At 41.3% G+C, this 27,930-nt stretch overlaps 1 protein-coding gene across 3 annotated transcripts in view; it reads right to left on the bottom strand.

The window, feature by feature from the left end:
• The window catches only part of LOC115917567 (protein cordon-bleu-like), a 145,101-nt gene extending 118,318 nt beyond the window's left edge, over positions 1-26,783 (bottom strand). For all 3 annotated transcript variants that reach the window (XM_030971712.1, XM_030971714.1, XM_030971713.1), the window contains exon 1: positions 26,624-26,783. In XM_030971712.1, coding sequence (XP_030827572.1) covers positions 26,624-26,667 — 44 coding nt within the window. In that variant the 5' untranslated portion in view covers positions 26,668-26,783. The remainder of the gene's footprint in view (positions 1-26,623) is intronic.
• Between the last annotated feature and the right edge of the window lie 1,147 nt (positions 26,784-27,930).

Consider the following 27,930-nt stretch of genomic DNA (forward strand, 5'->3'; position numbering starts at 1 on the left):
GTTTGTTGCATTTCATTACATGTATATACAAAAGCAAATTTCTGTCAATCCATAAACATCTTCATTGTTAAAAGAAGAAACAAGTGATATTAAAAGAAGTCTTATTCTGACTTCAATGGTATTAACAAGCAACTTTTACAAGTAATTATTTCTATCAGTTTGCAGTCTTCTTCAGGTAGTCTGAAGAAAAGCCACAGACATACAGAGTCCAAATACAGCTATGTACCTCCAAGTATTTTCCTTGACAGTCCCTTGATATAAACTGGGGAAGGGGGGATGGAGATGAGGCAAGAGAAAGACTATTTAAAGGATAGGTATACAGGTTTGCAGCACATCTAATAAAAAACGTGGATGTTCCTCCCAGTGCCCAACTGGCAGCTGTCAGCTGGATTCATCCTGGTCCTGCACAGGGGCTCAGTCATGCCCTGCTGTGGAGCCAACTGGAAAGGCTGTGTCACTCCTCACGGGGGCTGCCCCACCACCCTGCCAGTGATGCACAATACAGTTAAAAATCAACACCAGCAGAAGTGGAGATGCTGAGAAGAAATGTAACTCCACATTTGACTTCTCCAGTTCCAGAACACTGCCTGGGAATCTGCAGCTGAGGCACAAGCTGAGGCTGCAAGACAGGAAGGTTCCATTCATTCCCCTGCTGCAAGCAGATCTCTCTACAATCCAGACAGATCCCTCCACCTCTTCAAGCTCATCCAGTTTATCCTTCTCTGGAAACATGCATACTACAGCAAAGTGCTCAGACACCATGGAAGAGGAGAACTGTCTTGACAACATGCCCAGTGACCTGAGCTGTCCAAGACCAGAAAGTGACTTAAGCATCAGGCTGAGTGCAAGAAGCCTTGTGTGAGAAAATACAGCCTCTACAGAAGAACACCAACTAACAGGCTGTGGAAGCCAACACTGGCAGATCTCACTAAACTCCAAGTTCATGCCAGACCCAAAAAGGCTACGCAGTAAAAACGAAGCAAAACTCTCAGGCCAATACACCTCTCCCTACCCTGAGCCACCCAGGTCACCTTCACCCCATGTCAAACACAGGATGTGCCTTGTGAAACTACCCAAGAAAACTAAGAAGGCCAATGAGGAGCTTCACCTGCAGCACGGAGATGGCAGAATTCCTTGTCGTAAGGACAGCAACATGGGATCACATGCTGCCTCAGGTTTTGGCAAGAGGGCTTCAGTCTTACCTTTGTCCTGCAGCTTTGGCTGGCAGCACACCAGAAGAAACTTCAATCACGCTTTAAAAGTCTACCATTTAAACAAGCTAGACCTCTTCTTTAATTAAAATAAACTCACAAAAATTCCATGAAATACAAAGATAAAATAAACCACAAAAGCACCCAGTAAAATAAAATATTTAAAGAAATAAACAGCAGTTTCTTAAATCCAGCTCTGGAAATGCTCCTTCAATGTCAAGTGCTGAAGCAAAGCAACAGCAGCTTCCTCTTACAGTATCATCACAAAGGGATATAGCAACACATATGGATGGTGGCAGACAAGCTCTGTATACTGTCTGAAACACAAAACCCCATCCCTGCATTTTTAGTTCAGGTTTTCAATCGCCTTGTTACTCAATACATGCCAGTAAGGCCAAAGATTGCAATCATTAAAATACTAACTTTTCACACAGATTACATTAGCAGCAACTGCCTTAAAAACAGAGACACAAATTAACCACATTCTAGTAGTCCTAGTAAATGTAGGATTTTCAAAAACATAACACTTTCAAAAAAAGCAAAAAAAAGCAACTCATTTGATAGAGATACCTGTCACTGTTAGTAAGGCATCTGAACTGTTGCAGACTTTCTTCTGCTCACACCTTGACACCCTTTTTTGAGAACTACAGTAGTGCGAACACAACTTTGAGTTCAAGAGCTTCCTGGTCATTTGCTGTGGCCACCTGTTGGTAAAATGGGTGTGTAAAATAAATAATAATAATTAATTATAATAATTATAATAATTAATTATAATTAATTATAATAAATGGGTGTGTAAAATGGATGTGTTAAATAAGAAATATGGATATATTTAAATTATCCACATGTAGAAACATAGAATGGTTTAGAGTTTAAAGGGACCTTAAAGATAGTCTTCACATCTTCTGCTGTGACTACACGAGAAAGAAAAGAGGAAATGGCCTTAAAATGAGACAGGAGAGATTAAAATTAAAGACTCACTGTTAGGGTGGTCAGGCATTGGAATAGGTTGCCCAGGGAAGTGGTGGGAGTCCCTGTCCCTGCAGGTGTTCAAGAGGTGTCTGGATCTGTTGCTGGGTAATGTGGTTTAGGGGTTACAGTGATAGGGCTGGGTGGACAGCTGGATTGACTGAGCTTGAAGGTCTCTTCCAAACCTGATGATTCTACGATTCTTCCAATGCTCCTGCTATGGGCAAGGACACCTTCCACTAAACCAGGTTGGTCAGAGCTCCATCCAGCCTTGCCTTGAACACTGTCTGGGATGGGGCATTTGGGAAACTTGTTCCAGTGCCTCACCACCCTCATAGCAAAGAATTTTTCCTAATACCCAATCTAAACCTACTCTTCTTCAGTTTGAATCTATTCCTCCTTGCACTATGACTACACGACGTTGTAAAAAGTCCCTCTCCAGATCTCCTGTAAACCCTCTTTAGGAACTGAAGGCGCTATAATGTCTCCCTGGAGCCATCTCTTCCCTAGGCTAAACAACCCCAACTCGTCTCCGCCCGGTCTTCACAGAAGAGGAGCTCCATCCCTCTTTAATGCTCAGTTTACACCATCACTTCTGCTTTCGAATCTTTAAAACCTGTTATGTTTCTCTTGGGAGGGAAAAAAAAGCAGAGCGGGAGGGAAAAAAAAAAAAGGTCCTTTTCCACATCGATACCAATCGTTTGTCTGCTGATGCCGGTATTTTTAAGGAACGAACAAGGTCGGGTGTTTGCCCGCAGGGCCCAGCGAGGGAGCAGAGCGGGGCAGAGAGGCCCAGGCGCCGCCCGGGGGAGCTCTGCTGCCCGCAGCTGCCGCAGCCTCCCTTTTACTCCTCCTCCTCCTCTTCTCCCTCTTTCCTCAACCTGAGCCCAGCCCGGCTGCAGCTGCCCGCGGCCCACGCTATTCCGGCGTGTCAGAGGGGACGCTCCGACTACCTTTTAAATAGTGCTTTTAAACACTGTTTTTAGCTCTTGCCTTCTTATTGTTCACAGTGGAAAACAAATACAGGAGCCAAAAGAGAAATCCCCTTTCCTCTGGCGAAACTGCGCTAATTACGCCATCATTAGAGAATGAACTTAATCGAATCACAAAAGGCGTCTGGGCTAACCGTGGGCCTGGGGGAACAACTGTCTGGCTGATTTTGTAACAATCCTTAGCGAAATAAAACTGATAAATGTTTAATTCCCTTGGTGTGCGAATCAGCATTGTCCATTACATTAAAGGGATAACCCTTCCTTAACCAAAGAAATAACCTGCTTCCAAGATGCCTTTAACATACATATTCTATTACCAAAGTTGATTTCTGAGCAACATCTGTTTGGCAAGCTATCGGTGAAACTAAGAACTTTTATATTTTTCTATTAAAAAAACACACAAAATTTATGAAAGAAAACTATGGACGAGGCATGGAGATTTTAAACTGTTTCCACTTGCCGTTATGCCAATAAAGCTAAAAGTGTCCATAATTTAAAAATGTAAGCAACTATGTATTACAAGTACTTAGAATGTTTTATTTTAACTTAGGAAATGGAAAGGAGTAGATGATTTCTCATTATCATTTCCTGATTTTACAGTAAATCCAAGAAACAACAGCAGTAATGTTATTCCTGTAAAACCTAGCCTGGGATAGAATAGTAGCACATTAATTGCATCTTCAGTGTGGAAAGCATCAGGAGACATAGAACGAATGCGAAAGACATATTTGTACAAACTGGAGAAAAAAAAAGAGAAAAAATTAACTTGCAGAAACAAAGAGAATAAAAATAAAAGAAATAAACAAAAGGAGAAGGACGTGGCCTGCCAGATTGGTCCTATCTTGGCAACTGTTGGCAAGAAGGTATGCTGAAAAATTTGAGTACTACAAAGCTAAAACACTGATAAAAGGATGAAAAAACCTAAATCCAGTTGGGAAACAAAAAAAGAGGACATACACCCCTTCTTGTGAAAAAGGTCATTATTTTACACTATTCTTTGCTCCTTATCACACTTTACTTCTATTAATTACCTGTGTCATAATAAGGAGAAACATTTTGCATTTTCAGCAAAATTCATGACCGTTAATAACATATAAGGAAGTTGCTTAGAAATTGAGAAGAGCAGGGAGCAAATGCCTACCCTCTCCAAAAAGCAACAGCAGGGCTGCCGGAAGAATTAGACGTTCGAACTACTAGATTTGCTGCTTTGTGCGTACAGGGGGATTCAGAGTTGGGGTTTTCTGAACCTAACCTACAGATATTTCCATTAGTTAATACTCAGAAATATGTCATTCTGCAACTCAGCCTTCCGTTTAAAACAACTCACTAATGTTTTTAATTACTTTTTAAGACTGCCAGTAACCTTCTACCCAGACTTATCCAAAGGCTGTCTAAAGGGCCATGCTTTCCAGCTGAAAAGGGTCTGCAGAGAAATTTAGTACTGCCAGATACCCAGTGTATCTGTTCTTTTTTTCAGTAATCTGTTGAAAGCTAATCTTCATTGAAAGCTAATCTTCAGTATCACAAGTGAGGCATTGTCTGCAACAGAAAAAAAAAAAAAAGACCACTGTCTCTACTCCTGTTGCATATACTATAAATATTCTACAGTATCCCATTTTGGAGCAAGAAAGAAAAGTGGAAGCAGGTTTTTTACAGTCACTATAGAGGGATTATGCATCATGTTGCAGAAAATAATAAATTTATGGAATAAAACCAGATGCCTTAGGCGTTTCCAGCTTCCTGACAGAAAAATGCTTACTATTACATCAGTCATTCTACAGCTTGATCCAGAGATCCCAAAGCAGTGGCTGTTTTCCTCACATCCGTTTTTCCTCACATCAACTGAATTAAGCTGCAATTTGGAGTGATTTCACACAAACCCCTCCCTAGGTAGATCGCATGGTGTACTACATCTATCTGGAAATAAAAATACTTTTATAGGATAAATGTCATAAATGTACAACTTCATATAGGTTGTTTTAGAAAAGAATTTCTTCTTTCGTCACATCAATTTACTAATCTCTGTTTAATTCTTGACTGAACTCCTTTTCTGTTCTGTTCTAGATGAGCAGAACATCCTGGCATTGCCAGTGGTTGACCTGAAGTCAATCAGTATCATATTCCATGATTTCTCACAATCTCTCTATCTGATGCCAACTACTATGACAAAAAACTAAGTGAATACTCAAGTTTGAATATGAGGTTCAAAGAAGGGGAAAAAAGCATGCACATTAACACTTTCTGCACTGAGGAATATCCTAAAACAAACTACTCTTTCCTATTCTATTGCTATATCTTGCATTTAAGAAACCTTAGACATTGCATTATCAGAGGGGCTGAAATATTGACTAATGGAAAGGGTCTGACATCTATCCAGCATGAGACAATGTTCTTGAAAACTCAAGAACCTTGTTGGCATGTTGCAGTATTCATTAAAAATAAAAGGCAGTAATTGCTTTTTCGTAGTAACAGCTGTTCGATTGTGAATTCACCAAGAAAACACATAGCAAGTAAAGCACATGTAAGCACCTAAGGACACCATATGTTAAAAAGGAGGATTCCCAGATCATAATGAGGTCATGAACGAGCTATTGCTGACAGCCAAAAAGGAATCCCACTGAAGTATGTTTTTAATATATGTTATATAATTATAAATTTACAACAGAAGAGACACTGATATTCTGCTATGGGTAAAGTAACTCTGCCCCTATTAGTCCGATTTAATCCTTGGAAATGAGCTCCACATTCCATCCCATTATCAGTTTGGTCTCAAGACTAACTAGAGAAAACTGCCACTTTAGAAATGCTCCCAGAGTTTGTGTTTTTGTATAAAGTTTATGGTCCCCAGCTGTCACAATCTCAAAGATAATCTGTACTTTGGTATTTCATGATGAAAATTTGGCATTAAGGACAGTCAAATCAGTATCATACATTACTAAACACAAAGCACATATACTTGTTTTTTTTCGAAGTGAAAACAGTTCATATCTAAAAAAGTTAAAGAAAAGGTATTTATGTTTCCCCATAAAAAGATTCAAAAAATAAAATCCCTAGCTTTTCATAGCAGTGTCACCAAGAGACACTGGGCAAAAATTACCTCTCTGTTTCGTTATAGCATATGGTCTCTAGTGCAAGCTGTACATCTCCTTTCACATCCCATCAAATCAAAACTGTCAAGTGACACCACTTGTAAAATTTCTGCTTTTAACTATCCTTTCCAGTCAGAGGATCAAATCAAAATTCCACATACTTCGAGGATCTAAGATGTTCAAGGCACATGCGTTGTTACAAGCAGCAGCCTGCTTTTGAACCCCTCCCTTCATGCCTTCACCATTTTATTTCAACACAAACCTGCAAGTCAGCATCTGTACCCACCTATCTGCCACAGAAACTGGCACAAAAAGCAGTAGGAATCTGAAAGCTGAAAATCACAACTGAACTGTGAGTGGAAAAGTAGAAAGACAGATTTCCTTCCCATGTTACCTTGGGTGTATCACTACATGTTTCTTCAAATATAAAATCCAGACATGTGTGCCACCTTTATTTTCTAAAACAACCTATATGAAGTTGTATATTTATGACACTCACTCTGTAATAGTATTTTCATTTTCAGATAGATATAGCACACCATGTGATCTGCCTAGGGAGAGTTTTGTGCAAAATCACTCCAAACAGCAGCTTAATTCAATCTGCTAAGTGTCTCACCTCCTTCATTTATCCTCCCAGGGCAATGAAGGAGAAACAATTTCCGTAGAGGGCCCAGTGCTCTGTTTTGCTTTTCTTGATCATGGATTTATATTTACAGCTGATCATCAGTGAGTCCTGGTAACTAAATTACAACAACTCCTCTGCATGCAGTCAGCAAGGATATGAAAGGAAAATGCCCCCATTGCTACCATCCCCCACCCCCAGAAAAAAAAAAAAAGAAAAAAAGGAAAAAGGAATTCTCTCTCAGAGCCAAACCTCAGCTTACACAACATGAATCAATGCATCTCTTTTGGTCAGGTTTCATGGGATCCCAATGCCACAGAAATGCACAGGATTTGCCTTGCTTATGCCCTGTTTCTTTTAAACCCGCTCACGCCCTCCCCTCTGAAGTGGGTTTATAAGAGGGAACACCTGTGTTATCTTTGAAACACTTTGGCCAAGAATAATCCAGCACGCAGAATGAGGCTGTTTTTACACCTGCCTGCTCAGCACAGACACACATGTAACCTAGCTGAGTGGTCAGGAGCCAGCAGCAATGGACCTTCCTGTAAGGCAGCCGAGCCAAAGCAGTGGCTTGGCAGGGTGCAGCCTGACAGACACAGCTCAGCACGAGCAGGACAGAGGCTTGAGAGGTCCGTGTAGGCAGCAGGAGAAGCACAGTGGAAAAGGCAGACTTGACAGGGTATGAAATGCATTGACGGGAGCAGGCGAGGAGGAGAAAGGCTCCATGGCACCTGACCTGTGTTAAAACATGCAGTGGAACACTGTTAAGGAGGAGCTATCCGCAGGACCTTCCTTAGATATTGAAGGCTTACAACACCTTTTAACAAGCATTTTTTTATATCCCTCCTCCTCAGCAAGGCTCTTTGTCCTATGCCATGAAAACGCAAACAGATCTCAAACTCAGAGATAACATAAACCCTCCAGTTTTTTACTTCAGTCTTCAATACTTCCATTCACATGAGTTAAAAAAACAAAAGGATTTTGTCTGAATGCTTAAACCATATTTCCCAACAGCTGGATCTGTTGGAAAAATCCACTGTCAATGTCAAAAACATCAACTTTGCTCATCTGTTACCAATGCCTACTGCGTGGTCAGGGTCCAGGACAACACTATAATAAAGAAATACACAAACCAAAAGACATGCAGTGAGAAACTGCTTCTCCTTTTTTTGTAGCAGGGCTGGACTGGACTGAATTTTGCTTGGTATTGTTGTATTTTAATTTAGTGTTGCAGTGACAGAACTGTGACTGCATCATCCATGTCCTATCCACAACCAGCAAATTGCAACACAGACACAGGAAGGTATTCTCCATACAGCACATGACTTCACACACTTCGGACAGTTACACCTTCATTTCCAGAATTTACCCGTCACAGGGACATGAACTGACTGCACTTCTGAGTCTAGTAATTCTGATCTGCAAGGAAGTTTTATAAAGATATCTTAGGCCATACACTGAGGGAAGATAATTCTCACTGCAAATCCAAAACAAATGTTTTGCTGAAAGAAATAAAAAATGAATATTTATATATATAAGTTTGGATGTACAAATAAAGTTTTTCAAGGGGCTCCTCTAACTTGTACCTGAGGTATTTTAGGTTCAGCAGCAGCAAAGGAACTAGAATAAGGATATAGGAGGCATCAAACCACACATTTGCAATGATTTCTGGGCTACCTCTCTCCCAGAAGATGCTGCACTGAAGCAGCCTCCAGGTCTTTACACAGAAATCCAAAGAGGTACTTTACTTCAATCAGCCACTTCAGAGGTAGAGTCTGTTTTAACCACAGTTTCAAAGGACATAAAATTTGACAGAATATGCATACACCTAAGTAAACAACTTAATCCCAAATGCTGTTTAAGGTCATGCCTACATGATCTTAAAAAGGTTTGTTCTGCAGACTCCTTAACTGACCTCACTGGCTCTTGTATACTATGCCAGCACAGGGTTGGAGACCAAAGCCTCAGACAGGTTATCCCTTCCAGACTAGTTCCTACAATCCCCAGATATTAAGTTATCATAAATTATAAATATTTTCTCTGTCTTAATAGGCCTTTTTAAAAATTACTATACAATTTATTTTAAAATACTGTACAAAAGGTTCACATCTCACAAAAAACAGTGTCTCAAAAAACACCAATTTAGACTGAAATACTCCTGATTTACAATTGCATAAATTAGTGAAAAGTGAAGCTTACAGTTGCTTTCTTCCTTATACATGCTATGGACAGGACTCTGCCTCAAAATTACAGGAGAGTTATTTGAAGTTTTGCAGATCATTCATGTTGTCATTACCCCGCGTCACCCAGGCTATCGGGAAGCACTAGAAAATGAGGCACACTGGTACAAACAAGTTGAGGAGAACTAGACCAAATAGGGCCCGAATATCTAAGTCCTGTTTATAAAGAGAATATAATTGTTAGACAAGTTAGTGACTTTGCTAGTGACAAAGGCTCACAGTAAACTGCTGTATGAGAGAGATGCTAATTTCTTTTAAGAATGTGTTACACTGAGTAACAGATTTTTTAAAAATTAAAAAATATTCCAAACACCAAACCTGTAACTGCTCTTTGCCTGGTGATCACAAAGAACTGCTTAACTCTCTTCCTTTTCCATCCCAGCTGCTACACAACAGCAATCTCAACCAACACATCAGCTATGCAGCAGAACATTTTTAAATCCCTGCTAGAATGGGATGTCCTGTCTGGAGGATTTACACCAAACTACTCTGTTTTTCCATTAATGATAAATTACAGTTGTGTACAAAGATGGAAAAGCAATTCCTTGCCAAAAGGCAACTAAAGAATCACACTCCTTAATTTCCCTGAAAAAAAGCTACCAGAGTGTAACCTCTGTTTTTCCTTTTCCCAAAATAAACCCACCCCCATGCTTGTACTTGGAACTGGGTAACATTATATGGTCTTCACACATTTGTACTATTCTACCAAGGCACTAACATGTCAATTAAAACTTGATAATGTAACATCTCTATACATACACACATGCAAATACAAGCAATATATCTGTTTTTTTTCTGAAAAGTTATATGAATTCAATATTTTTCCATATTTAGACTAATATAGACAGCCACTACGCAATCCAAAACCGGCTATGCTTTTTTTGGGGGTTGGGGGAACGCACATCGGTGCTCACAAAAAACCGCACTGACTGTAACTTGTTCCCTGTCTTTCACACATATGCTTAACTCTTCAGAAAAAAAAGGAGGAAATACCTAGTCTAGTTGCTGGGCTGTTGAGCAGAAAAGGATTCTCAAATGAAAACAGTTGTTTGAATGTTTCTTCTTCATCCTTTCCCAGAAAAAGAAAGTCAGAGCTGTAGACCTGTCCTGTGCATCCCTGACCGAAATAGCCAAGGAGTTCGCGTCTAGAGAGGGCCTTCTAAAAGAATCGTCTTTCCGACCCTTCCTACACCTAACTGAAAACCTCGCTGCCAGCCCCAAAGCCTTAACTTTTGACTGACCTTCAGTCAGACCTGGTACCGGAGTGGAATTACCAGAGGAGGATAACTGAGTAGGATACAGCACCTTCATATGTTAAATCACTGCTGCGTGGGTGTCCAGACATGAGTCTGGAAGGGGTCCATCTGGGGATTTTTTTGTTTAGTTGTTATTGCGGGATTAGATCACAGTCACTGCCTCAAAACACCACAAACTCCCTTTGTGCCCATGATAAGGCTGTGACTAGTAAGCAGACTCACACTTGTCAGTTGGAAGGCTTGTTTCCCTTCCACAATAAGTCTTTTTTTCCCCCAGTCAACAACAACAACAACAAAAAATCACTAAACCTTTCGGTGACATTAGGACAGTGGTATGCATATATCATGTTTCTACCTATCTGTATCATTTTGCATCTGTTTATACTGCAAAATTGAATCATCCTCACCAAATTGATAAGCTTGTAAAAAACTAACTTAAACATGCTCTTCAACATGGAGAAATGGTGACGGTTACATAATCATTAGCTTAAGATATAAAGAAATTAATTGATTTTAAATATGAAGTAAACCAGACTCCTCAGCACTTTTCTTACAGCTCTCTTACCTTTTTTTTCTCATGAACTTTTATTTGGATTTTCTTGCTTGGCTACCACTTAAACCACATCATCTCATAGTCCTTGGTCACATTCTAGAATCCCATCCAGTTGTAATCTCAACTACTTCTGACAACAGTCAATGGTTGATACCTGTTTATATTAAAGGTGAAAATGAATGTAACCCTGTGTTTATTAATGATGGCCTTACAATGTTATTTGCTTTTTCACACATCTTTTTTGGTTTTCACTTTGTAACTAAATATTGCCAGCAATCTCCTTGCCCTTCCAATCATTTTTGAATTGCATATCCTAGTAGAAAATGGTGCACAAGAATGACAATTTATAGATGCAGCCTGTACTTTCAATAAAAAACAAGTTGCCAGTCGCTTCAAAAATAAAAATCCTTATGGCTCCATGACTTTCCTTTGAGTCACGGGTAAAGAGCAACTAGATGCTAGAAACTCTGAATAGCCCACACACCCACGCTACATGCGCCCAAAGAAGATCATTTCCCAGCAGACACTTGTGGACTCATTTCTAACGATCCAGCTGCTAATTTAGCATCTGCTCTTGCTCTCGGGTTACCAGCAGGTCCCTCCCTACCCTACAACCCCGCTCTGAATGGGTCGTACTCACGCACAGCTTTGCTTCTTTAAAATACACGGGTATATTTAGCAACAGTAAGCGACTTTACACGATAAGGAAGAAGCATGGTTCAGATTAAGTAGGTAAATAAAACCCAATCAACTTAATCAAAAGCAGGTTTCATAAAACAAAACTTGTCTTGATTTGGTCATTTCAGGAAAAATTTGAAAGACAGAAAAAAGCTATAAAACTTTATCTGTAAGAAAAAAAATATTTTTTGTTACCCTCCCCCGTTCCCTAAAAGACAACCTGCTGCAGTTTATTTAAACTAGAATTTTTTCACTAAGAAGCAAAAACTTTAGAGATATGACAAGTATTTTTGTTGTATAAAGTGAAAAATCTCATATTTTCACAAGGGTACTTTTTTTCAAAACTTAATTCAGTCATTAAAACATTATATTTCCAGCAAAGCTGAAAGCAAACTGTCAGCAGTAAAGCTCTGAACTTTCACTCAAGACTAAGTTGGTTTTGTAGCTAAAAATGTCCCTGTTTGCATTTTGCATTTAATTTCATTATTAAAACTGAACTCCCTGACTTATATAACCATATCATAAAGTTACACAATATTCACTTGTTTTGATTATTAGGGAGTTCTGAGTTGGGGTGAAAAAGGTAATATACTGAAGTACTACAGCAATAGAACTCTGTCTATTCCATCTGTACATACATATTTTGTCACATTTTGACAATGTACCTGCAAATTTCACTTTGTGATAGAAAAAAATAAGGGAATGAAGTATTAAATGCTATTAGGAAGGGAAAACATTTTCATGGTAAAAAATAAGTACATTATCACATACTCAGTTCTCTCATTTAAGTGTTCATTGATGTGCTGTTCTATTATATTTCTTTATGTAGAAAGTAATAAAGATGGCACATTGTGAATTACAGACTGATCTAAGCACAGAGACATATTCAGACATAATAAATGAATTGATGGTAATATTTAGATCTGTATCCAGAGGTCATATGGCTTGTTATCAGTTTTATGTAATTACAGAGGTATAAAGTAGGCAATACATTGGTATTGTCTGAGCTTGAAAATAGCTGGCATTAGATTAAGTGAGAAAAAAATGCTAATGCTATTCCTGCCTATATCCTATCTATAAGCATAAATCAATAGGGGCAGGTGTTTCTTATAACACACTGGTTGTAAAATTTATATCTAAACATGTAAAACTTTATGACTATTACTATGCCTACACAATTTAACTTGCTATTTCATTAATAACATTTTTTCCCTTTTTTCTTCTGCAGGACAGTGATAGAAGACAGCAGAGAGAACTGAAAGGTGTCAGGGAAAAAAAATAAAAACAGACAAGCAGCTTGAGGAAAACAATTTATGTAGCTGTGGACTTCAAAAACTTCCTTCAAAAACTTTCCTTTATAAATGCCTTGCTGTACCCTGGGTCTGCTCAGTTTGTGACTTTCTGGCCCACTGTCATTGTAAGGACAATTTTAGAAGACCAAAGTGCTGCTTCAAGTGTGGGGAATCAGAGCTTTGCTGAGAGATACAGGCTTGCAGACAGGACCTGAAAGGACCAAAGAGCAGAAGACCAAGCAGAACGTGGCTGTCAGATGACAAGCTGTGGCAAAGAAAACTCCTTCCAATGCTTGTATAATGCAGCCCCCAAGCAATGATAACTTTACTCCAGATACAAATTCAAGGATGCAGTTCTCCTCTTCTATCATGCCACAGAATTAAAAACTTGCTAGAAAGAATTAATAAAAAAGGCCAGGAAGAATAGACTTCACTAACAAGGGACAGTTTCATTTTTTCCAAGTGTTTTTCCAAGTGAGGTCTATTTACCCTGAGCTCCCAGGAACATACTTGTACTTTCTGACAATTAAAAAAAAACAAAACAAAAAACCCACGAAGATCGAACTCCACTGCTTGTGAAATCTGCAGGCAACAATGCCAAGCCACAGAAACATGCTGACTGTGCTATACAAGCCAATAGAGAATTTTGGGCAAATTTGAATCAGGTGTCAACACGCCTGCACCCTACTGTGCAGCAATAAAAATGATTTTCTTCACCTCTTATCTTCCACATGTATTCTGAGGAGCACAGCAGTACCACTCCTCTCTATATAGAGAGTTAATTGGTGAACACGTGGTTTCCCCTGTGTACGGAAAATTTTATAATCTATAAGCTTGAATGGTCTGTCAGATCATTATCCCCATAAAGCCATCCATGACTGCAACATTTGTTTGAAGTAAATAGATTGCAGAACAATTCTGGAAAGACTGGCACAGCTGTACGACTCAGTGGACATGCTGGCTCCAGAAGCAAGGTCCCACAGGATAGCATTTATTTCCAGTATTAATCAACATATGTTGCCCAAATCACAGTTTTCCATCTGCAACTCAGTGAGAAATACGAACACATTAATTCGGAGATATGCTGCCATTTTCAAAGATTCCTAAAATAATCACACATTTCCTTTTAAATGCCAAGAGAGCCTACCGAACCAGCAGGATAAAAGAAAAATCTGTTTCTTTCTATAAGCAGTAAGCTTGCTCTCCCTTGTGCTACTGATCAGTAAGAAGGCTTGCTGCCCAGACCACCTGCATGAGTGCAAGACTAGAGCTGTGCAGGAGCATCTGCAGCCTAATCCTTCATCACATCACTCCCAAGCAGTTCTACAGGTACTTTTTACAAACATCACACAAAGAAGCCTCCAAAACAGCTTCCTGTTTTGGAGGACCTCTCTACACCCACAAAATTTAATTCACAAAAATTGAGGTATTTTCTGATAAGCATTCTGATAAGCACGGAATAAATCACAGGTACCTCAGCAGGCACAAAAGTAACATGAAGTCTCCAATTCACTTAGTTCCTCAAATTTTGTAAGAAAAACTATCTCATTGCTGGAAGATAAAGCAATATATATTTAGTCTCTTAAGTGCATCCCTATAATACAGCCAAATGCCACTGAACTTCCTTACTTTTTTCCTACACACAGCAATGGTATCCTGTAAAAGAGAAACAAGGGAATATATTTCCCCTCATCAGTTGTCTGGATGATTTGCTTGAAGGGTTGATCTCTACTGCAGGCTGACGTGCATGTCCTCTCAAATGATGGCAGAACAGAGCTCTCTGCTCCCAGACATTTTATGTAGCCCCCTATTCACATCTGGCCTCAAACTTTTGCTCACAGACACTACTTATACAACAACAGCTTAATATTCTATATAACTCTACACTGAGTTGTTTGTCCTCTAACAATACAGGTGAGTGGTAATTTACATTAAAAAAAAAGGCAAATTCAGAACTGTTTTCAGATACACCACTTTAATTAAAACATAAACTCATGCCCTACAAAAGAAATAAGATAAATCAATATTGTCAGTTTCTTTCCAAGTAAGTTTAAGCTAAACTGTAAAGTATGAAGTAATTTCAGACATTTTTTCCTCTCTATCACTTCAATACCAAACTGAATTTAAAAATCTGAAATCATTCTCAGGTAGCAAATTAGTATATAAATAATTGGCAACTCACCGCAAGCAATATTTCTTTTCAAGTAACTCCTTATGAAAATGAAGCAGCACGGGGAATTTACGGTGCTTTTTATGGCAAGAAATCCATGGTATCTGTATAAACAGGTTTTATACTTCAGGCAATTTATATGTGTAAAATATTTTCCAGTAGACCTGGATCTCATTTTTAATAGGAGAAAGTGTGGTATTTAACCACTTGAATGCAAAGAGATTTCATTCCAAAATAACTATGGCTAATTTGAGGATACTCAATAATAAACAACAATAATATACTTGAGCAGAACTCCTAAATAAGACTGGTGCAATGGAAAGACAAGCTGTAGGCTTTATAAAAAAATAAAATATAAGCAATATCTAATCTTGCAAAACGAATAAGTGAGAACAGAAACAAGTGATCTCTGTATCCTTAATCAGTATGAAAAATGTCCAAGAGGTCTTTAGCTGTAGAATACTGGTGAAAAGATGGCACTTTGAAGTTTACCATCACGTAAAGAAAATCAATTACAGAAGGAATACACAGAGGAATATACAGACTACAGTCACCCATCTTTACCTAAACAACCCCCTCCTTTTAAAATGAGATACAAAAGTTTTGTTACTTTAATACGAAACATAAACATATGAAATTTTGTTACTTTAATATGAAACATAAATCTGCTCTAAAGCACCAAGATCAGTGTGCATCCAGAAGTATTTTCCTGATCTGCCCAACTGAAGACCACAGATCCCTCTCATATCTGTCTGATGCAGGAGCAGACCCAGAGATTTCAGCCAAGCTGCTTGGGATTTGCACACATCAGCCTGGCAAATGAAGCAGAGGAAGACCAAACCCAAAGGGCTCTTCAGCTCAAAATGTGAATATTAAGGCAATGGGAGCATAGCCATGCCCAGTCTCCTCCATGCTGAACAGGTCAAATAAATTCATGCTGCTTCAGAGCAGCTGATCCAAGTCCCATTTTCAATTTTGCATTAAACAATCAGCAAGTGCTTTTGCTGCTCTTCATTCTCTGGTAAGTACAAGCAGACTCTCCAACTCTGTCCCAACAGAGTCCAGTAGACCGTGGGGACAGACAGACACTGAGCCTGCTCAGTCCTTAGCAGTCATTTTGTACAATACTACATTAACAGCCTTAACAAAAATTTAAAGTGGGAAAAATGAAAAAACAAAAGTGCTTCTAAGAAAAAATTAAATTCCTGGTTTGTCGTATATGGGGCGGGAAGATAGTAAATGTTAGAAAAATTAGAAAGAAATACTACATGTGAGCCAGGAGAGGGAAGGCCCTGTATTTTGATCCTGGTATCAAGTGCTAAAATCACCTGAGACATTATTATTTCTGAAATAAAACTACTAAAAGCAAAGAAATCAAAGAACAGCTTGCACCCACTGATAGCAAATAGTTCCAAAAATCACAATTCGTCTTCTTCAGAAAGAATTCTACACCACAACTATAATCAGTCTTCTCTAGAAGAGTAAATATTTGTTGCAGAATAATTAATTACTCTTTCAGGAAGGTATTCTCTTTTTTCTTATAAATCCATGTAAAAGCTGGAAGGGGAATTCAAGTATTTGATAGGAAGTTAGGAAGAAAAGCAGCTTTACTGTTGTCACTTTACTGTCAGCAACTGTACTGACACCATGTCATGACATGGTTTAATCATCAACAGGGCTGTGCTCAGGTAGTCTTTTCTGAACGGTTTTACAAAGTTAGTACAATCTATAGGACTTGAGGTGAAGGGAAAAAAACCAGCCAATTAAATTTATTATTTAAAATTGCAGTGTAAATTTTTGTTCTTCTCCTACCTAAACAGGTAATTTGGAAAATCCACAAATTTTTGAAATTAAGATAAAATTCTGTTAGGTAATGATTCATGTAAAAGGTGATTTCTTTCAATTTTAAGTTTGATCCTGGACCCTCTGTTCATCACACACGGATATGTCTGTGTTTCTCACAACAGAAAAGCTGAGTTTAATAAGAAGAAGCAATTCTGCAGTAACGAATTATGTTTCAGAACAGCAGACTTGATCAGAAGACAGCAATCCTTGACTTGCGAGTGTAAGAGCAGGAATAAAAATAGCTTCTGGTTTGCAAAAGACATGATGGCATTGGGGAACGCTGTCCTGCCACACTCTGGTTGCTCCCTATCATGCCTATGTCAGTCTGGCACAGGTAAGTCTACTCTCACACACATCCCAGTGTTGGACAATTTGCTTCTTCCCTGGATAAATGAAGGGTTGGGGACTCACTAAGTGGACAGTGGTCCCAGTTTGTCCCCTTCAGTACAAGTCACTACCCAGGGAATGAAGCTGCACAGCAGACCTTAAGCCATATAAAATAAGACAGCAAAAAGATTGCATGTCTCAGAAAGCACAAGGTAATGCACATCTGGCAATGGAACGTTATTTTAGCATGGGATGCTCTGTGTGTTGCTGTGACATGACTGAGTGACTCTCCAGTTCAGCAGAGGAAAAGAAACAGGTAATTAAAAGCAACAAAAATAAATAACTGTGTTAATTACAACACTGTCAGTTTAGCAGCATAGTCTGACCTAACTGCAGCTGTATTTAATGAATTGGGAGAGTCAGTCTTAGGAGTGAGCACCTGAAGGTGTCACAGTACCAAGATTTTAATCATGGCACAAGCCAAAGGCTGGCCTCCTTCCCAAGAAGCAAGTTCTGTCCTAGCAGTAAGCGTTCCTCAGAACGACCACAAGCAACACAACCAGCCCCCTTAGAGCAGAGAAGGCTGTGTTGACGCTGAAACGTGAGCTGTACCCCCAGGGAAACCAGCAGTAATTTATTTATTATCCATTAAAGAGTAGGCTTGGTTCCAAAAGTACCATGAGAAGTTATTCAAAAGAAAAAAAAAAGAAAAAAAACCAAACTCAATACCACAAAAAGAAACAGAAGGAATCTGGATTTGTACCAAGATATTGCCTCCTCAACACCCTGAACAACTGCTGAGACGTTCAGAAATAAAGCACTGCCATGGGAGCAGATATTGAAGAAAAGCACAGAAAAAGTTTTTTCCTTCCATTTGTCTGAAACTGTTTATTGATTTTGGAGACTCCCCTCCTGGCAAACTCAGACAAAAACAGGGGGGAAAATGCACATTCTGTGCACAGTAAGAGCAGACGTGCCATGCTTGCTGTATTTATCTAGGAGGCATTTTTGCTGCCTATGCAAGATAACGACCTCAAACATAAAAAGTGCAGAAAAGAAAGTCATCTAAGCACAGGAGTAAGAAAAAAATGAAATAATATGTTTTTTCTATAAAGTAACTTGGAGTTTTTATTTATCTTTTGGAACCTATTAATGCAGGGAAAAAGTTGTTATCATAAACAAAATAACACTACACAACAAAAGATGAGTGTTTTAAAGGGTTTTAGTAGAATTTACTCTTACTTCAGAAAACTGCTGTCATAGACCTCAACAAATCTCCAGGGTGAGCACTGAAGAATGCCCACTGTGGGATGCATGGGGCAAGAAGAAAGAAATGAGCTTTTAAAACAAATCATCTAGATAATCTAAACCAGAACTTTCCTCTTGTGTCCCAGGAGATGTTAGCCTTGACTGAGATGATTCTGTAAGGGGTGGATTTACATACACTACAGCATGGGGACCTCCAAACAACCTCAGAGGACAAACTCCTGCTCAAGCCACCACCACACCATCTCCTGGCATCACGTAACACAAATACAAAGGAGAAACATTTCCCCCATCCTGGTAAAAAAAAAAAAACAAGGACCATGCTTTTTCAGAGAAAAGAGGACCAGCAGACTAACAAGAATGACCGTCTGACTTTGGAGATGGCAACTGCTGATCCTCAATGGTGTGTTTGTACTCAGGCACTAGAATTTTACTGTTCTTTAGTCTAACCAAGGCACTGAAATATTACCACAAAGCAGTAATATAAGGTTTTATATAATCTTACTATGAATGGTAACAAGAATGTTTATTGACACAACATTTAAAAATTCAGAAAGCATCTCATCAACCATTAATGTTATCCATTTTAAATCTGTTTGTGTGGGCTTCAAAAAAACAAACGTCATTAACCCCTACTTACTGAAAACCAACAGTTTTAGTTCCACTTCACGATAACACCCCAGTAACAGTCAATGAGATCAGCATGCATTTATATAAATAGAGCCTAACACACAGGAAAGGAAAGTAGGCACAGCAAACAGAGAATCACACTGATTTTTAGTCACTCTTGGTGAAAACATAAAGTAACACTTATCTGATTAAGTACTTTTGGATTGGTACTTGCTGTTGGAACATTACTGTATGGCTATATTTAGAACACTGATAATATAAAATGTAATTTTCTTGCTCAAGCTCCATGTCAGAGGGATGATTTTGCATGTTACCTGTTTATTTTTTTGAATAGAAGATGTTTTCACCATTAGCACCCCAACACCAGTGCAGCTGAGAAAGACCATATTTTCTCTAGCCTTTAAGTCACTAGTAAGAGCTTGCTACAAAAACACCAACTACAACACACTGGCTTCAGGAATACTGAGGCTCACATCTGTCTGGCCTTTCACTCAAAGGAAAAAGGAGGACTTCAGGCTGTGGCGTGGTCCTAGCAATTTGGTGTAGTGAAAGCTACTGCAAGTTTAACCCTCAGCCCTTCCTTTGTCAAGTAGATCCTTGAACATGGGTTTCCTGTAAGAGAGTTCCCTAATTACCTGGTTGATGATTACTTAAGTGAGGGATTCTCCACCACACTTTACTGAGCTGTTCCACTTTGCATAGACCACAGTAACATTGAGAGACGAAGAGGCAGAAGTTCTCCCAGACCAGCCTTGAATACTTATGCACAGGTCAACCACGTTTAATAAAAACAAGACACTAGAGAACACAGAAAATCTGGACCCAAAAATGCAGTCTGTCTACTGCGCATCTGCAAGTACCTCAGGCCAGACTGCACCACGCCATTTCCACCTTTACTACCTGCTTTAATGATGCTCACCATGTCCAAAAAATACTGTATCCAGGTTGCATCATTTTTTGACTAATTGAGAAAGCTTTGTAACTCACGTTTCATCACTGAAACCGCAAAGGAGACTGACAACTCTTTTCTATACAACACATACCAAGGAACACACAAAACACAGCATAACATACAAATATCATGTTGAATTTACAGGAATAATAAATTAATTTTATGGTCCCATAGACACTGAATCTGGAAGCTATAGTAAGAACAAAAGAACATAGAAAAACCATCCCAAATCCATTTTTTCCCTTTCTCTGGTTATTGCAACTCCTCTGCACAAATGCACAGCACCTGAGGCAAGCTTATTAACTGAGGAATTAATAAAACTGAAAAGACATGGTTTCTGGTATGAGGGGACAAAAGTGGGTATGAGATGCTGTGCATCAGTGCCCTCAGAGCACAGCCCTGCCACACAGCTTTGTGACTTGCTCCTTAGCACAGGTGAGTCCCTGCCTCATTGCTGACACTCTCATGCTGAAACTATGACAACAATACACTATTCCCATCGGTTATTTAATGATAAGCAGCCTGGCTCATTGGGCAACTCACAGCTCTGGAAACACTCTCTATATTAAGAGGATTCATACCTTAATAAGGGTTGTAATTTCCATGACCTGGAAATGCAGCCATTTCTAAACGATCCTTAAATCATAATTTTAGCTGGAAACATGGATTGTAAATATTTTCCAATTCCCAGTTTCTCATGCATAAACTGGCTTAACCCTCTATGGAAAAAACAATTTCTAAAGGCCCATCATTCTCTTAGAAGCAGCATTAAAGTGTGAAAACTGTCAATTTTCATGGAAATCACAATGCCAGAGCAACACAAAAAGCTGCAGTATACAGAACACAGTCGTTGCCAGAAAATCAAGTGTTTGCTGATGCTAACGGAGTAGCTAAAGCCCAGACACAGGGGAACACTTGTTAAGGCACTGAATTGCGATTCAGGAGAAGTGAGGTACTTCCCTAACTCCATCACAGGCCTCCTGGCTGCTTTTGGAGCTGGTCATGTAAATGTGTTCACACTTCTGCCTATATAAATAATATGGAGTCTTTTACATGTATATCTTTAAGCCAAATGAATATTGTTAAGAAGTCTTCATAAATGCTTGTGAATTTCAAGCATTTCAAGTCCGTGACAACAGAAGTCTACATGAAGACAGATGATTAAGAATAAATACACGTATTCAAGATAACTCTCATTCCTTTGAAGGAAAAAAAAATTCTTTCATTCTGGCCATAAGCATGCATTGGGTTCTGAATTACTTGGCAAAAAGAAATTTACCACACATTAACTACACACAAAGCAACCATGTATTTATTGAACTGACTTCAATATAAATATTTAGGAAGTTGTTTTCCTTTAAGGGCCAGCATCTTCTATGAGAGCGCTTGAAACTCTAATTAATGCCCCCTTCTCCAGTCCAGCCTCCTGAAATTGACTGTTACTGATGTAGCCAGCCCCGATGGGGTGGTAAGTAAAATCTGTCCTATTCAGAGCACGGAAATGATTCCATGAAGACTAGCAATTTGACCAAGATGTAAATTTACAGGAGCAAAACCTGTAGAAAAATGAATCTGAAATTGCAAGGGAAATAACATGAACGGCCACTAAGACAGGTGACAGTAAGAAAGAGAAGGTTCAGTTTCAGTTAACAGTGGCAGGAGCGGCATAAAATGGCAAGACGAAAAAATATAAAAGATTCCATAGGAACAAAGTAATAAGAGACAACTGGGAGATGGGAAAAATCAAAACAAATCCTGAATATTCTAGACAGTACTGAAATGAAAGAAATTTTAGAAATGAAAGAGATTTTACACCACCTTCATTCTCTACTCTGGCAGATTCTGAAAGAAAGGAAAAGGGGAAAAAAGGAAAAATAAGATATGAGAAATAAGAATTTGGACTTCAGAAAGAACAGCTGTCAGGACTGGATTGTATTGCATTTATCTCGCCATTTGGCTTACTCTTACAGTTAGTATCCTTATCTTCAGCAATCCTGAGATATTAGTCATGACTGAAAATACAAATCTGTTGCAGTATATTAGCTCAACAGTTACATTCATTTGGAGGTGCCAAACAGAGAAAAAAAAATACTGTTTCATTCTATGCAGTAGCAAGAACAATTTTTCTGTCATTACTTCCAGAGATTTATTTAATGTGATGTGTCTCCACTGACACAGAAAGACATACTTTGGGCCCAGACTGAGAGGAAGACAGGGTTAATGTTGACTGTGGTGCCAGGAAAAAGCATCACAGGGAAGCTCCCTGTCTCAGGTGGACATGTAAGAAGTGCATTGAAGTGAATCAACTGAATTCTGCAGGAGTGGTCCAGATAGAAATAATGAAACAATGTGAAGGCCAATGCCAAAAGCACAAGTGTCAGTTTTGCAACTGGTCAAGGCAGCAATCTTGAAAGTTGCTACCATGCAGGGATAGAACAAGGGGGAATGGCTTTAAGCTAAAAGAAAGGAGGTTTAAATGAGATATTAGGAAGAATTTTTTTACCATGTGGTAAGACAGTAGAACAGGTGGCCCAGAGAAGCTGTGCATGTCCCATCCCTGCCAGTGTTCAAGGCCAAACTGGATGGGACTTTCAGCAACCTGGTCTAGTGGAAGGTGTCCCTGTCTTCAGCAGGAGAGCTGGAATAAGATGATCTTTATGGTCCCTTTCAAACTAAACCACTCTGCGATTTCACCACACTGCTACTCTACATTTCTGGTTAAAGTCATTGCCCTTTGCCATCCACCACTTAGCACATTACACAGAAATCTCATATAAATACAAAACATAGAAAACATATACAAATTGCTCAGTTTTCCAGTTAAAAACTAATTACATGTTGTTTCTTTTTACCCTAAATTGTGCAACACCTGGAGATGAGCTAGAGTATGATATAACAGATGTTACACAGACTAAGAGATGTTCTATGCACAACAGTGCTCTCCAGGCTTTCCTAGACAAGAAAATAAAACCCTAAACACAATATTATTTTTTTTAAAGCTGGTTGTGTTTTACAAAGTAACATGCTTAACTATGTGTAGCAGTTATAAAATAGTAAGAAAAACTTTCAACAAGTTGAGATATGCAAGTTGCTCTGTAGCTGGGGGTTTTCTTTCCCCAGTTCTGCGTGTAAACATTACTGATGTTTCACATCCATATCTGACTTCCAAAGACACTTCAATCCAGCAGGGAAGGCACTCTAAAGTAGGTGTGCTAAGATGTGCCTGTATTTTTTGGTACCATAAGGCCCTGTGAGATAGCAAAGGAAGTTGAAGCACAGAAAATAAAGGTCCTACTTAAAGAAAGCACTCATACATCCAGTTGAATACAAAGGCTTTCCCCACATTTGCCAGATTCCAGAGGAAGATTTTCTGTGCCCAGACACAGGCATGAAGATGGATCCATAAACTGCTGGCTTCTATGGGAGATGGAGATGCCTTCAGTGACCAGGGAAGATGCTCTGCTCTTTGCAAGGCTCCTAACAGAGCAGAACAGAATGGATCCTTGAGCTTGCAGTGCTGTTTATGACCAGTGTATGTCTGTCATACCAAATTATGGTCAAAAAAGAAACCAGCTGAAACACCCAGAGAAGATTCTCTCTGTTCTCCCTAATGAAACAAGGGCAGATACTTACAGAAAGATACTAAAGAAGTGTATTTGTCTTTTAGTATCCATTGCATAATCACAGAGTAAAGTGTCATTTCTACTTTTTCTACTGGTTGTCTTAAATTCACTTTCGTAAACCAAAATAAATGTTGATTAAATAAAGCATTGTGTACTTGGTAAAGCTTCTAAAAAACTTATATCTAGCAATCAGTAATAATAAAATTATTGGTTCTGAAATGTGCAAGTTTTTTTTGAAACTGAAAAATTGGAAAAACCCCTGCAACACCAGCACAAATTGCAGTTTTTCCTTTGCTATTTAAAACAAACAAACAAACATACAAATAAACAAAACCAAAAAACAAAAGCCCAACAGTATCCTTCATTTAAATATGTAATTCTCAAGGAACGTGCTGTGGAAACACACACAATTTATCTGTATAAGCACACAGCAGAGCTGCTCTACCCTGCACAAAATGATACATTAAATTTGTTCACTATTTAACAAGAGAGGGTCACAATGTTGCTGTTAATGATTTACATAGAGACAAAACAGCTCTGCTTAAATTTTGTTAAAAATTTTGAAGCTACGGTCATTTTAACCTTCCTTTCATAACTGCGAGCTAAGCCAATCAATAAGCTGGAAATGTGTACAGCACGTCTTCTGCCATGAAAGGAAGGTGTTTCTGTCACAACGGCCTTAACAGCCAGAGGTCCTTAGCCACACTCCACAGATGCAGTTCATGTCTGGATTCACGTGGAAACCAGAAAGGACAAAGCTGTGCTATTGCTGCACTTTCCTGACCCTAACAGATTTCATCACTGAGCAAGTAAAATCTGATTAGGCATCAAACATCCACCAGTGTCCAGTATGGATGAGAGCAGCTGAGGGAATTATGAAGTGAAGTCCCCTGCTAACAGCACAGACACATCCCGGCTGGGAAGGTCTGACTTGCAAGAAAAGGCAACACAAAGTAATTCAAGGCTGAAATGAGCTCAGATAAAACAGGCAGTCACCTCTTGGTGCACATGACAGTGTTGCCATCAGCTTCCACATGAGCAGATTAGCACCCACACACTTTGTTATACAATATCACAAGTGCATCTGCACCCTACCATTGGATTCATCTTCTTGAGCCATGTCAGGAGCAATATGACTGAAGTTAATGCAGTTACTGTAACTTCTGTTCATGCATGTGATTTCTGAATCTGGCTGTGGACAAGTTTACACAGATGAAACTGGTTACAAAAGGATTCAGGAGTTTTATTCAGAAATGGGCCCAGGCCCCAGTGGTCCTCTCTGGGATGCATCAATGACATGTGTTCCCATGGCAAATTAGATTTTTTAAATGAATCTTTGGATGCCCAGCAATCAAGACAAATTTTTAGTAAGCATTGCATTTGAATTACTATTCAAAGCACACATGTAAATTGGCACCATAGATCTAGTCTCCATCAGGATTTTAGAAAGCAGCTATACTGTTACGTAAACTAAATACAGAGAGGGGAGGCACCTTACATCTACCACTCTTAACGGAAGGTTAGCCTAAAAGGTCACAATCAAACAGGCTCAATTTCAGCTGGAATTAAGCATTTTATTTACAAAAAGAGCAGCAAGCTATGTCCTACTCTGCAAGTCAGAGAAACATGGCACACACTGTTTCATTACCACAGCACTAGCAATGGCATCTTTTCTTCACTCCCTGCTCCCTATGCTACTTTCTGTGTACAATGCAAGGTTCCCTATTAAACACAAACTAAGGAAACGAAACTGAACAAAACTACTGTAGCCCGCTAGCACATACTTTAGATCTATTTCCTACTTTGTTGAAAATAAATTTATGATATAAACATTAGAACTAAAAATAAAAAAGCTGCTGAAGCAATCACAGTCTCTCTCAGCCTGTACAGTGTGAAGTAGAGCAGTAAATTGCAACGAGCAGACAGCACAGCTCTTAAAACTTGCCCAGCTTTTGCTCTCACAAAAGAGATCACTTAGGACCTCATCGTGCTGCTGCTCTCGTCGTTTAATTAACGGACTAATAAATTCCACTGTTGGCACATCTTCTACTTGTCTGCTCTCTTGAAAAACCCCTAACCCTCCCGCGGTCTGCACTCGGGCTGACCGCTACTTATCAATAGTGCTGCGAGAGCGGTGCTTGTCACCAAAGGCAGGAGGCACTGGGAGCAGTCACCGCGGTCTCCCACCAACCTCGGACAATTTTGGCCTCTTTTAATTCGCGGTTGGCAGTGCTCTTCCTTCCTCTGCCGCGGCCGTGCGGTGGGGCTGAAACCCACGACTGAGACGTCTGAATAAACCTTTCAAAGGCTTTTGGCAGCTGCGTCCTAGCGCTGGGACAGACGGGCGTATGGATGAGAACCTCTGCAGCCGCAGGGGCTCCCCGGACCCTCTGCTGGGCGGGTCCGCCCCGAGCCCCGCCGCGGCCCCGCCAATGTCCCTTCCAGCCCCGGTGGCCCGGGTCGGGAGCTACAAGCAGCGGCTGCCCTTCGTCCCGCAGGGCCGCTCCGAACCACTCCCTGAAGGGAACAAGCCCCGAACCGAGCCGGCTCTCCACTCTCGCCGCCGAAGGGGCAGCGCCGGCAGCCGGCCCGGGGCGCCCCTCCCGCGGGGCAAAGGCGAAGCAGGCACTTTCTCCTGCTCCTGACCTTTCTGCTCCCAAGCTCACCGCCCTGCCGCCCCCTGCTCCCCGCCGTGCCCCCTCCGTCCCAGGGCTGTGCTCCGAGCGGCCCGGCCGCCGACACCTGCGCGCCGCTCCGAGCTCGGCGCCCGGAGGGAAGCGAGACAGGCGGGACGCAGGGAAGGCACCGCGGCCCGCCGGCCAGCACGGCCGCTGTCGCCGTCCGGAGCCGCTCCCGCCCGTGGAGAGGAGCGGCGGGCGGTCCGGCCCGGGTCCCGGCGGGAGCTTACCCAGTGGGGGGTTTGCTGGCCCCGGGACGCACGAGGGTCTCCATGGCCGGGCCCCCTCGCCGCTTCTCAGAGGACGGGCCGGTGCAAGACGCGATCCCGGCAGCGGCGAAGGTCGGAGGCGGGGGTACCGAGAGGGAGGGAAGAGCGGAGAGTTCAGGAGTGAGAGCCGCCCTCGCCCCCTCCCTCGCCCCCACCTCCCCCGCTCCCCGCCCCGCTGCCGGGCGGCACTGCCCGGGCCGCCGCCGCCCACGGCTGCCCAGCCCGGCCGCGGGTGCGACTGCGGGCGGGGATGCGCTGCCGGCGCGGCCCCCGCCCGCCTTACCCGGCCGGCAGGGAAGCCACGCCGCACGGCGGGCCCTGACAGCCGGGCTGCCCGGCCAGACCGCAGCCGGGCACGGCGGGCGAGTCAGGCGGCGGAGCTCCCGGCGCGGCGGGGCTCGGCCGGCCGCTGCCCCGGCAGCGCGGGAGTGCGGGGGCGCTGCGAGCCGGTTTCCATGAGACTGCCCGGCACAAACGCAAACACCGCGGTCACCCCCGCGGGCACTGCCAGGGCGGCCGCCCACGCCGCCCACGCCACGGCGTGGGAGAGGAGCGGATGGGGTAACAGGCGGGGGCGAGGAGACAAATTGATAAACCCCCGCCGGCGCCGGCTCCCAGGACCCTCCTCTGTCTCTTCTGCCACGAACTTGGCAAACCCAGTGCTTGTCAGGCGAGTGTGCCCGAGACTAAGCCCCACGGGGAGCGGAGGCTTTTTCTCAGCCTCACACCCTAACCAGCCCTGGCTCTGCCACCTAAGGCCTGTTTCTCGTAACCTCTGTTCATACCGGGACATGTTTTTCTTTCTCGGAGGCGGCACAAACAACTTTTAAAATTAGCAGCGGCTGTGGTCAGGGAGAGGGGCTGGAGGGCCGTGGCACGGCAAGGCAAGATTCTCCTCGGGTTTTCCTCCTGCGGAACGAGCCCAGCGCGGAAAAGGCAGCCCCAGTGCCCGGGCGGTGCGGGGCGCACAACGGCACAGTCTTCGTGGAAACGTGGGCATCGCGTTAAAATCTGTGTGTGTTGTTTCAGGAATATCCCCCTCACGCCTTTTCCCCGGAATATCGACAGCTACACCTGCGTGCAAAAGCAAAACCCGGCTGGAGGCGGGGAGGTCTGGCTGGCACTACTGTTGTGTGTGTCCTGAGCCCGGTGCACCCGGCGTTGGGCAGCCTGACTTCTCCAGGTATTTCAAGAGTTTTTCTGCTCCTCTCCATTTGTGTCATCTTGCTTTCCCGGCCACGGTGGAAGGTTGGCAGAGACAGGTCAGG

This window comes from Camarhynchus parvulus, chromosome 2 (genome assembly GCF_901933205.1).
Source record: "Camarhynchus parvulus chromosome 2, STF_HiC, whole genome shotgun sequence".
Taxonomy (NCBI): domain Eukaryota; kingdom Metazoa; phylum Chordata; class Aves; order Passeriformes; family Thraupidae; genus Camarhynchus; species Camarhynchus parvulus.